The 12,773-nt window shown below is 40.1% G+C and overlaps 1 protein-coding gene across 1 annotated transcript in view; it reads right to left on the reverse strand.

The window, feature by feature from the left end:
• MYO1E (myosin IE) overlaps window positions 1–12,773 on the reverse strand; it is a 92,748-nt gene that overhangs the window by 15,553 nt on the left and 64,422 nt on the right. Inside the window, 5 exon segments of the mRNA XM_040601544.1 lie at window positions 2,533–2,678; window positions 3,128–3,297; window positions 4,001–4,115; window positions 8,074–8,218; window positions 12,003–12,101. Coding sequence (XP_040457478.1) covers window positions 2,533–2,678; window positions 3,128–3,297; window positions 4,001–4,115; window positions 8,074–8,218; window positions 12,003–12,101 — 675 coding nt within the window.

Consider the following 12,773-nt stretch of genomic DNA (forward strand, 5'->3'; position numbering starts at 1 on the left):
AAAACCTGTAAAAGCAGAGTAAGAGCATCGCCCCCCTTTCCTATCGTCAGGCAAATCTGGGGCCTCAGCCAGGTTCTGAATGAGATGTACAGGAAAAGCTCAAGACCTACAGTAACTATTATCCCATCAGTGGTCCTGTTTTTGCTGATTTGGCAGAGTCTGACTTCCCGACGCTGTTAGGATGTCGCTCCTTATCAGATAATTATAAAGCTCAGTTATTTATTGTTCCTAAAAGCACAAGAACGTTTCCATGAGAGTATAGGTTGCCAGTCTCGGTACCCTGACCAAATTCCATGTTGGGCATTTTGCAATTTAAAGTGCACCTCCTTCAGTAATTTAACTTGTTATGTAGTGTTAATTGCTGTTCATACATGTCAATAATGCTAATTAATCTGCCTTTACTATGCATAAGTGTATTGATACAAGCTTACATTGATAAATTGCACAGGGGTTTCTTGAGAGAGATTGTTTAGAATGTGATGCAAGAATCCAGTTATACTCTCTCTCCTTTCTGTTTAAAATAATTTTATTCTGTAATGATTTAGTTAAAATTGAATATTGCATGTAAAATAGTACAAATAAGAATTGGAACTTACAGAACTTTGAGGCTCTGTTCTGCAATACAGAATAGAGCTAAAGCCATTCTGGATAAGCTCATGAAGAATGTTACTGCAATTACTTTCTTCCAGTGCAGAGGTTTGAGATTCACTTCAAAACTAATCAGAAATCAACTATCTTAGAATTATAGAATATATATATATATAAATAAATATATATAGGGACAATGAACCTTTCTTTTGAAAACACATGACAGAATGCAAGTTAGAGCTCATACAATTTTCACTTTGAGCCTGACATCTGAAAAACTGTTTGGGGGTTTTTGTTGCGGGTTTTTTTTCCCCCAAAAAACTACATAGTAGGTAATACATGTACCAAATAAAGATTTCACTCTGATTTTACTATTTGAAGACTGTTAAATATTACAAGCACTGGCTCTCATCACTGAGAGATACCTCAGATTCAAGAGAAGCGGTAACTTTTACAGCCTCTGCAGCCGGTGTTGTACTACTACTGAGCCACTTCAATAGAAAGTTAAGGGATTCCTTGATTAAGACCCATTTTGAACTCAGAACCACAGTAATATGGTAACAGGGAAAAGCCCTCTTGCCCCACTATGTTCTTTAGGGTTTGGTTTTGGAGGAACACCTGGACAGTTTGATAGCATGTAATTCTGAACCTACTTTTAGCATACACAAACCCCAATGCTTTGGACAGCAAAGCAAAATCAATAAGCTAAGTCCAAAACATTATCAGACATAATGTAACAGATTTCCTCTGAACTAAAGGCATTCAGGTTTGGCTCAGAAGGTTCCCTGTAACTGTCAGCTCCTGTGAGAGGAGGGTAGCAGCTTTCCATCCTTCCAGCGTGTCTGGCTGCAACCTGCTCAGGGTTTGCAAAGGGCACCGTCCAAACCCGGCGCACAACAAAGACGACAGGTTCCACTCATTACGGATCCACTACAGTTGTTCTGTTGCGACTTCCATTGCAAAGACGTATGATAAATAAACCACAGGTTTTGAAAACAGCGCTGGCAGCAGGCACAGCTTGCAGACCTTTCCCTAGTCTTGAAATGGCTGTGAAAAATTCTGCAAAAATGTGAAATCTGCTGGTTTTAAGTCCTGGATAATGCCTGTGAGAAGACTGCTGGCTATGCTAATGGGAAGGTTTTATAAGCATATACTAAAAAACCTTCCTGGTTACTATCAATACACAGCACTCAAGTGTAGACTTGTGTTGTGTCAAAATAGTCATTTATTTCAATATTTAGAGTAGACTTGTTGCCCTGGATTGGTATTTTTTGTATTAAATTACAGTCCTCTACTAGCTCCAATAAACTGCAGTAACAAATGCAGAGGTATCCAGAGACACTGTTCACTCCTCTTCCAGGGGGTGAAACAATGCATGCCAGAAGCCACGGGGCTTGTGGGCAGTTTCTCCCTGTTGTCGCTGACCTAACTGGGTTTCTCAGCCCTGTGTGGACACCTCGGAAACTTCCTGCAATCTGGGATTAGCCTGACAGTCAGTCAGCAGAAGCAAGGTGAAATCCAACTAGAAATAAAGGTTTTAGTAGCTCACCAGAGAGAGAACACCCCTTCAGGGAGCAGCGGATATGCACAAGGTGTACTTCTGTAAGCAAGAATTATTTCTGGGATACAAGCTTGAGCCGAAACTTACTAGACCCTGCTTGTGCGTGGTGAATATACGCTGGACAGAATACACTTTAAGGTAGGCCAGACCTGGTGTAAGTGAAACATTTTAACGACTAGTTGGAAAACGTTTGTGTTCTGTCCTTAAACATCCATTGCTATAACATACTTACCAGGGTTGGGAGTGAAAATAAGGCTTCATCTTTCTTTGTTTACAAGATTCAATTAATACAGCTTACAAAATTCACCCTCCATCAATCAACTTATTTCCCCTGTCCTACACAAATTTATCTGTCAGTGGAAAGATATTTCCATGGTACTGACCTTAGAGAAACAGAAAGAATTCTCTCCACTTCCATCCTTCGCTTTAAGACTTCCTTCACTTGGCCTTTCTCTGGACCCTGCTTTATCTTCTCACGCCCGATCAGGTATATGCACTTTGGAGTGAGGACAAGATCTCGCTTCACGCTCTGAAACACAAAATTGTTTGAAAATACACAGCTATGCAAAGATCAACGCACTAACGTCGTGGTGCTGTTCCAAAAGCAGAATGTACTGTGATCTGGGGCAATACTGTCAGTCTTTGGCTCAAGGGAAAAAAAATACTGATGTGATTAATCGCAAGACCCTAGAGTCAGACTGCACAGGACAGAGAAGTAGCTTTGTTTTCCATTTCCTAACGTTGCTTTGTGCCCAGCAAGTCCCATGAAGTCCTCATCCTGAGACAACAGGTTTGCTAATGGCCATGTTCTGACCGCACGCGGTGACTGCTTCCCTATGGGTCTTTTAAGTCATTTTTCTCCAAGCTGGTATCCTAGATGGTAGGACACTGACGTGGTGGAGTTTCTGTTAAAGGATGGTAGAAATCTGTAACTCCCTAGCAGAACTAATCATCAGTGGATGTTGCTCTCAAACATACCTTAAACCGTCTATCGTATTTAGTTACGGTGTCTGCAAAATCAATCTTCTCCCGTTTGCCCACAAACTGGCGTAGCTCTGGATGGTCCTCCATGCCTATGTAATCTCCCACAAAATTCCTGTTAATGCTGTTCCGTCGTCTTTCTTTCTTGTTCAGCAATAGATCTGATGCTTAAATATCAAAAATAAACATTGATTAATAGCACTTACTAAATTTTCTCAACTCGTGATCTGAAAGAGCTAACTGTTTCAAGCAGAACTTTTTGGGAAGAAGTGATAACCAAATTATTTATAATATGGAAAAAATAGTGAAGCACTGCTACTAATCCTTTGCATAAGGATCCATGTGATTATTAAATCCATTTCCAATGAAATACACTGATGGCAAGTTCAACAGTTCTGATGAATCAGGAGCGCTTCTGGAACTAAGCAATTTCTCACTCATTCATTGCTGGAAATTAGATTAACTCTTCTAAGAAAACTCAGAATGTTGTTCCTTAACATCACCCAGGTCACACATGCAACTGAGCATTACGGTCCCTGGATGGATTTGCATCATCTACAGAACTGTATCTAGGTCCTAGATAACTGTGGGAAGCTACTTATTTTTCACTACCCCAGAACATCTCTGATCTCTGTCCTACTCAGTCTGGCTTTGAGAGCAAAACACTGGGTTGTCCAAGAAATCCACGCATGCAGAGCAGCCAGCCTCAGCAGTGGTGGGGGTCCAACAATTTGGAGACATTCACAGACAATTATCTGCAATGCAACAGTTTGTTCTGTAGAGAGGGAGATTTCTCCTTCCTCCCTTGTGGCACTCTTTCTGTCTGTGGAACCATGTGTGAAACACCTGTCATCAGAAGTTATGACTTACCTTCTTCTCTCATCTGTACATATTTTTTCCTGGCCACATACTTCCTCCATGCCTTCTGGATGGCCCTGGCATACCCATCATACTTCCTCTCTCTCATCTCTTCTAACAAAAATAGCTGCAGTACAGAGAGACAGCAGGGTGGGTCATTTTATGTGAAAAGTTCCAAGAAAAAGAAATTTCACTTTTAACAGCTGCCCAGTGTATTTCACTATAGATCAAGGCTGGTGTCTCTACCAAAACTATGGTACCCGAGACCAGAACGTTAAGGTAACCTTTTCTGGAAGAAATCTCTAATGCTTGAGTGGTTCTGGCTTTTACCAGCCTATCCATTAATCTCGATAACCAATGATGAAGGAAGAGTAATACGGATCCTCCCTGAAATATTCTCCTGGTGCAACTCAAGGTTCTCCAGTGGGCATCCATCTAGCCTCCATCTTCACATTCTCCAAAAATCCCTCTTTCTCTTGTCAGAATGCTACCTTGTCTGTGGGGATCGGTGCAATGTGTAAAATCACATACTATTCACACACAGATTTCCTCCCTGTCTGAATTTCATACTCTCATGCCCACTGGCTCCATTCTTTCCCAGCAGCAAAGTTTGTCAACTGCAGGATTTACAACCATGGCCTTGTATTTCAGTATGACATAATAAGATTTTCACATCTAAAAAGTTGTCAGAATTCAAGAGAAAATGCCGATTTATCAAAACAGAAGTGGAAGGTGCATCTCCTTTTTTGACAATTTCCCAGGTCCCGCTAAAATATATGTAAATGTAATGCATTAGAACAACTTCATCATTACGTAGGATACAGCATATTTCACTTATAGCATTTTAGATACTTTAAGTTTAGTAAAATGTGTTCTTGTGTCATCAGAAGCACAAGCATTTGGCTAACAATTCAAGTACTAAATCATTCCACTGACATAACTGTTGCATATTATTTCCCTTTACTGTGTACTTAATTTTCATAAGGACTTCTCTTCTAGCTTTTTTCAAGAGATAAAATTAGTAAAACCAGGTATATCGAGAAGCAAAGATCCTTTTTTTTAATTTGCTGCCCTACCTAAACCATGCAAATCTTGAAAAATACTATCGTTCACATTGATCTTAAAAAGGAAACTTGATCTAGTGCAAACCATTTCCGCAGAACCTCACTTGCTCTTGTACAGTTATTTATTCAGGTGTTTGATGGAAATGTAAATAATGAAGTCTCCTTTCTGCCACCCATAAAATTTATTTCTCCATTGGCAATTCTCCATCTACAGCAAACTTATTAAAAAGAAAAAAAATACCTCTTCACAAACACACGAGCACTAGATAGGGTTTCAGCACCCAGGCATGAGCACTCCTGATGCAAAAACTTGCTCAGCTTCAGCAGGGGCATGACCAAGCCCTTCAGCAATTCAGGTTACGGTAACAATACCGATGTAGTGTCTTGTGAACACTTGCCAGTTATTTCTCTAACAATAATGCTAATCGCAAAATCACAAGGCAAAACAGTCTATCACCTGCAGTAGAAGGTCACAACTGAGGAAGTTAAAACATGGTTTGTAAGCTACAAAATTAAAATACTGCATAAATTCTTTCCTAAAATATGTATTATAAAGCCTCCCCTCACACTCCCAAGCAAATCATGCATTTTTCATCTGATTAACCACAACAGGTGTGCTCTCTTTGGTGGCAGAAAGAAAAATTCTCATTTCCCATCAAAAAATTATTTTTCTCGAAGGTAACATAATACTAGCCAATACTTCAGTAATATAAATGTTAGATGACTGTCTCTGATACTAAAAGATATAAATCAAGCCTTAGAATATTCAGCTCACAGAAGAATTTTCAACTTAAAATGACAAAGACCCAGGCTATTTTTAGTACATGTTTAAAAATGGATTTCATGGCTTTCCATTTAAAGAAAACGTACACAGTAATTCAAAGCAAATCAAAATGCAACCCAAAAGAACTTTACTATTTCCAGTCAACCTCATGTCGGGTTAACCTGCAGAACAATCCCTCGGTAAAACTCACAGACGTGCCATTAAATGCATATACATGCAACCAGGTGTTACAAAACTGTGTCAGACAGAGAACATGCATCCACTGGAAAACAACTCCCTCTTGGAAACAACTAACAGCACATGATGTTGGGGTACAGAACATTCAACATTTTGGCCACTTCAGAGTGAAGCGGCATTAGATTCATCCATCTTAGGTTCAGCACTTGCCGCCTGGCTATTAAACAGATGACGGACACCAGCAGATGATTTCATTTCTTTCTTTGAGCAAAACAGGAATAAGACCCACCACATTTGTTAAGATATGGCTGCTGAAAAATCTGTGCTCTTAAGAGGTGCAAACGTAGCGAGCCTGGGGTATTTCAGCAGCTGGGGAAGACAGTTCCTTATGTGATTTATTACATAAAAGTGAAAACAACAAATACTTTAAAATTTTGGATTTACTTATCTATAAAGTAGCATAACATCAAGAAAACAGCCATCACGTGAATTATTTTGGTTTCTTTGCTTGTTTGTCTCCCAAACTGAGACTGTATTTGCTTTGTAACTAACTGCAATGAATGGCATGGATGCCAAACCATTTCACAGTGAGAACAAGAAAATCAGGTTTGCTACAGTGTAAGACAACGAACACGAAACTGGAAGATGTTGCTTGAATTACCAATTCTGGTTCCTTGTCATTACAAGCAACTAGGTTGTCTGTATTAATTCAAATAGATGCTCGACCAGAATGTGTACCCACCACCATGCTGTAATATACTTGAGGTCGTCAGTAAAGGACTAAAAGTCACAACTGTAATGCCACAAGAAGAGGTATCAGACATCTGCTAATGTCCAAGGCTACTGCACTGAATTTGCGAGACAAACTCCCCAATAATCTTGAGAAATAAATGATGGCCTGTGCTACAGAGGAAGGCAAATAAAGCTCACACTTCATTAAACTGGCTAGCTAAGGTGCTGCTTGCAATAATTAAGTAGGATTAATCCTATACTAGAATTTCCTGCTCTGCCAATGTGCACCTAAGTATTCTAATAACCTTAAATACTGTATGATTTATTATAGAAATTCTAATTTATTTAGAAATTCTAATAACATCTTAAATACTGTATGATTTATTATAGAAACATGTCTCAGATGGCAGGAATGTAAAGTCTCATTATTCTTAAACAGAGAATTCCTTACCCTATTTATGGCAGAAACCACACAATTTCTATTATGACTTGGAGAAGAGTTTTATTTTTCTCTTTAACAGGTATCTTCCCATGTGACTGGGCACAGCAGTGTCATTGCCTGAATTACTGCTGCTCTACAGAGAAAAAGAACAGTTTCTGCAAAGGAAAACGGCAGCAATAGAAGTGTTCTATTTTGATATGTAACTTCAGGTAGAGCACCAAGAAACCACCTAATGCTCAACTGCTACCAAACTAAGCCCAGTTGCTTCTGATAAATAGGGAATACATGACAGTGAGTAGAGCATGGTTTTTTCATTGACAACTTTAGAAAATTCTTTTCCAACAGATTTTGTGCAGTTTAGCAGCCACAGGGTAAAACCAGCCTTCTGATGCCTCCCTCATGTTCTCTTTGAGTGGGATTTCAGTCATTTGGGAGCATTGATTTACTCAATCATGCATAAGATACCCTTACTATAACTGGGGGCTATTCTATCTTTATCAGGAGTTCTTGTACCGAGGAGACCCATTTTCTTGGGCCAACGGTCATAGATACGTCTTCATGCCATGAGGTGCCTTCACATGACAGATTCTCTGATGGAACGTCACCATGTGCAATGTGACACCAAAGCATTTTCATATCCTATCTCCTCTTCGTGATGTGTTTGATGGTCCCTGTATTAGTGTCAAAATCACACAGGGTCCTTCCGTACTGTGCCGGTTGTAAGTGCCCAGAACCCCGGTACAGCCTCGAGGCACCTGTGACAGACCTGCCCAGCCTGACTTACACTCTTACGCCTCTCCCACCTGAGCAGGCACGCTCAGCTTCTGGGCCTTTTATCGCAGCACAACAGTTTCATACATAAAGACTCATGTTCTGCCACACTTACAGACTCAGGAGCTTTGATGAAGACTTTGGATTTCCCAAGCTGGTACTGGTCAGGATCCATGTTGACTGACTGAAGCAGGTGGAGCACGCCTTGTTTCTCTTCTCCTTTCCAGGAAGGCCAGGTTGCTTTCGTCAGAATGGCGTACCTTAACCACCAAGGAGAAGAGATTAAAACCTGACAGCAACCAGCAGTGGCAACATTACCCCAAGGTGAGAGCTGGCAATTTCAGCAGGACTTAAAAAAAGCCTGGAGTGTGGAAAATGCACAGTATTAAGATGTTACTTGTTTAGCAAGACCAAACAACTGCAATGAGGACAACAGTGTCCAGGAGTCTCCCATTTCCAGGTGCTCGGTTACTATTTGCTAACTGCAGTAGTTAGTTACAGACAGTTGTGCGTGATCTCCTTAAGTCCAGGACAAGGTTAGTTACTAGCAATGACTTTTGGTCCAGACTTAAGTACCTACACCCTCGGTACTCTAGGTTCGTTCCCAAGCACGTGGCCCGTTTCCCACTCCAGCCTTCATCTGTCTTACTCTTACAAAGGCCTCTTCTGTTTCTAAGCAAGTGGCCAGCTCATGCTCCTAACCCACCAGTCCAACAGCTGGTCTGCATTTAGCAAGGAGCTATTCCTGGCGTTATCCCAGAAAGCCTTTGGCTTGGCCCCTGGTGCAAGAGGGAAGACATAGTGATGCTGGTGCTACCCAGAAGGAACACTGGGAACCGACTAGGGAAGTGCTATAGTAACACGTCTTTGATAGGGAGAGGTGAGCAGTCTTCTGCCTCATGATATTCCCTTTAAGTGTTGAAAATTAGGTTGATGCCAGGTTGTAGCCCCACCTAAACCGTCTGCTTTTTCAGGCTTAATTTGGGCTTTTGGAACTGCCAGGCTGAATTACAAAGCTGCCTTGTTTCGCTGTTCACTGCCCACCGAGGAGCACCGATGGGCTCTAGCTGCCTCGGCATGTCCGCGGATAAGTAACTTCTCTAGCAGCAGCTACTTAGAGTCCTTTGACAATGAGACTGGAGAACAGCTAAATGTGTTGTGACAAATTTCTCCCCCAAATCTATTACCGTGACAATTTTTATTAATGCCTTAAGTGTAACTGAGTTATATAAACTAAATCATGCTTATTAGTAAAACATTCAACTAATGAAAAAAGTGATAAACTATGGAGTTCAGTTTGCTGTAATTCCCAAGTTCTTGTTTCTTGAGAAGATCTAGGCAGCTCCTAATAAGATGTTCTCAAAAACACACAAGGAATTGTTAGAAAATTCCTTAAGGGAATGTTTATTCTTGTCCCATCTAAAATGTTATCCAGCCAGGAAGCAGAAACAGTGTCATGCAACTTAAATTACAAGTACCACGCAAACAGAAATAGCAAACAGTTAAAAAGGAATGTATCACAAAACCCAAACACCTCTAAATAGCAAGTATGTGAAAAGAGAAAGCTAACTTATGAATAATTCAGTAGGATTCAAAAGGGTCTACTGATGTTTTCATGTTCAAATTATTCCTAGTTAACAAATGCTCAGGTACATGATGGTGTAACAAAGCAGGTCTTATGTCATCTTAAATACAGAAGTATATTATATGTATATATATACACATATATAATCTGTGTTTACAGACAATGTGTACACTTAAATATTTATGTAATTTATCAGTATTATGGGATAAATACATGCAACCTAGTAAAAAGCTCTAAGTTAAAGTGACTCCCAGCTTATTTAATCAACAGCCTCTTTTGCAGGTTTATCACGTACCACCAACAGTATAGTTGTATAGGTGGGTCTAAGAGTCTGAATGTAAAGAAGCTGATGTTAATAAAGACATGTGAAACCGCTACCTTCCACACCACAGAATCTGACACTGCATTTCAGCATGCTACAAATTCTTTCCTACATCTTCTGAGTTATAAAGGAGGACATGGGGAAAAACCATGCCTTAAGACCTTTTAATACAAGCAAAGCTCTCGGGTACAAAAGAAGAATAGATTTGAAATTCTCCTTTTTCATAAATTCTAACTTCATACGCTTCATTAGTGTGACAAGTCTACAAGGCAGAAGAAACAGGTTATTCTATAACATGCACCAACTAAGTATTTCACAATTTTATAACGTGGTAATTCCATCATTGTGCTGTTTAGAATCAGCCCTTTGCTCTAATGTACTTGTGCATGCTTCCCCTTAAACTGGTTATATCACTATCCAAATATCTAGATTTTTCAAGCTTGTGTGATTTGATCTTACAGAGGATTTCAGCACAAGTAATAAATGTGTTCTTAAAATGCTTCTGAAAATTTCAAATCATGACTCCCCCCCCCCCCCCCCAAAAAATTATAAATTCACAGTAAGCAGTTATGTCCTATGTCTAAATACGGGAGCATGGAGTTCAGCTTTCACATCGGTTATGCTTTGAAACACACAGGCCTTTTCAGTGACTGTGGCTTTTTGCATGCAAATGTAAATGTTGTACATAAAAGTCTATTCAGCCCAGAAATCTCCACTTCTATGGAGCTGCCAAGGAACGCCCAAGGAAAACAAGTGTGCGAGCATGCATTTCCTCTCCATCCCATGCCTCAGCCCCTGCTACTCACACTGACTCAGGGTGTCAGAACAGAGCTTGTTCTGGATGCTAGCGAACTGTGAACGGAAAGGTTGCAGGAAGAGTTTTACTTATAACAAAAATGTTCAATTTAACAAGACTGATTCGAAACAAACGGATGAATTCCATAAAGAATGGTTTTGACTGCCTGTGAATCTCCACATATAACGTGAAGTACAGAAATCTATTCACCTGCCAGAAGGACTGTGTAGCTTGCCTTTGTGCAGATTTCTAGACCTGCACAGCCCTTACAATCGGTGTGCAAGAACCATGGAGGCTAGATGTAACACACTGTTACTCTCAGCGACGGTTTTGTGAAGTAATCCAACCTGAAGCATATTCACGTTTACATGTCTGGGCTTGAAGATCATGAAGAAAAAGGGATTTAAAATTATTCTGTAATGAAAATCTAGTCCCTACTTTTCTGATATTTTAGGTCTCTCTGTTACTAGATGATTAGAACATTCTCTGTGTTATCGTGAAGTATTACCATTGGCTTTGTTCCGTGCCATCTGATTAATTATACTCCTTCCTTTGCAACAGCTGATTGGGTTTTGTGTTTTATATTCTCAAAGGCAACAGACTTCCAACAAAGGCTGATTTGTAATCTAATGCCCCAGTTTGGGAATTCTTTAGCTGTATGTCTCAATTTTCTGAGAAACAGAAGCTGAATGTTGTACAAATCTTGAAATTGCTCTTATTTAAGAGGATTTCATTAGCTAGTGGAGGTAGTTAATCATCTTAACAGCTGGTCCTAAGACCCTGAAAAAAGGATTGGTCTTACAGAGCTCTGGCTTTCAGTCAGTGAGCAGCTGCAGTGGTTTGAGTTGTAACCATTCCCAGCTGTCTGAACACCAGTGGAAGGATATAACAAGCTATTTAAGCTAAGGCTACTGGTCACACTGCAATGGTTGAATGGCAGGCATGTATTTCTTTACTTATCTTCTGTCATTGGGAAAGAAGAGTTGGGAGAACTGGAGCAGTAACGTTTTAAAGGCTAGCAGCTAGGCACTCAAGATTCCAGGCTCTGCAGCCCGTAACTCTTCGCATAACTCTTTTTAACTTTGAGGAACCCTCTCACAGTACTACAAAAAGAACTGAGATCTTAGGCAGGTTTAAAGAAAAATGAAAAGACTTTCAAAGACACAAAAGGCAGCCTTTAAGACACTTCCAAATTTCTGTGTAATCTAGATCATAAGCAAGGTAAATGAGGAAAAAGGAAAGGGTAAGTGGGAAATCGGAAGCTTTCAAAACTTGCAACTTCTTGTTTTCCTCATCATCATATCAACAATTATATTGTAATACTTCTGAGTATTACCTTACCTCTGCAAAAACTTCTTGAAAACCCGCCTGTAGGCATAGCCAGCTCTTCTTACTCGAATATTTTCTTTCAGACCTAAGTATTCCACTTGATGTTTTACCCTGTGGACAAAAACAATGCAAGATTTACAATCCATTTTATTTGCATATTTGTGGAATGAGGTATTCTGAAAAGTCCGTATCACATTTAAAGAGTGTTGACTTCTCAAATTCACGCACAGGTACATGAATTTGTTCTTGTACATTACCATGCACGCTGCACAGTAGGAAAAATTATCAAGGAAGGTAGATGACATTACTGAAACGTGCAGCAAGTTTACCTTAACATTTTTTCCTAGTTTCATGTCTCCTAACTAATTTATGTATAAATTTCTTAACTAATATTATTGCCCATAAAAGGCCAAGGAACTATCACCTACACAATTACACAGCTGGTATCCAAGGGAGTAGGAAATAGTTTCACGTTCTTTCATTGTCGGTTTCACACGTTTTACCTCGCTCAAACATCGGCAGTAGCACACAGTAGTGCTGCTTTGGTTGCTCTGGAGAATGGACCCCATCTGATGGCTGGGAAAAGCCCCACGTGCCAACCTTTCATTACACAAAGGGTCAGAAAGCAGAAAGCCAGGCCGGTACATTTACGAAAAGTTAGCATTCCTCCCCGTTCCAGCACGCTGCAAAGGAAGGGCTTGAGGACAGGCACACGCCTGGCTGGAGCATGCCTGCTAAGCTCCTCGTGGTGTGCTTTGGTTACAAACTAAAACTGAGCTGGTA

Source organism: Falco naumanni, chromosome 7, assembly GCF_017639655.2.
Source record: "Falco naumanni isolate bFalNau1 chromosome 7, bFalNau1.pat, whole genome shotgun sequence".
Lineage (NCBI taxonomy): Eukaryota > Metazoa > Chordata > Aves > Falconiformes > Falconidae > Falco > Falco naumanni.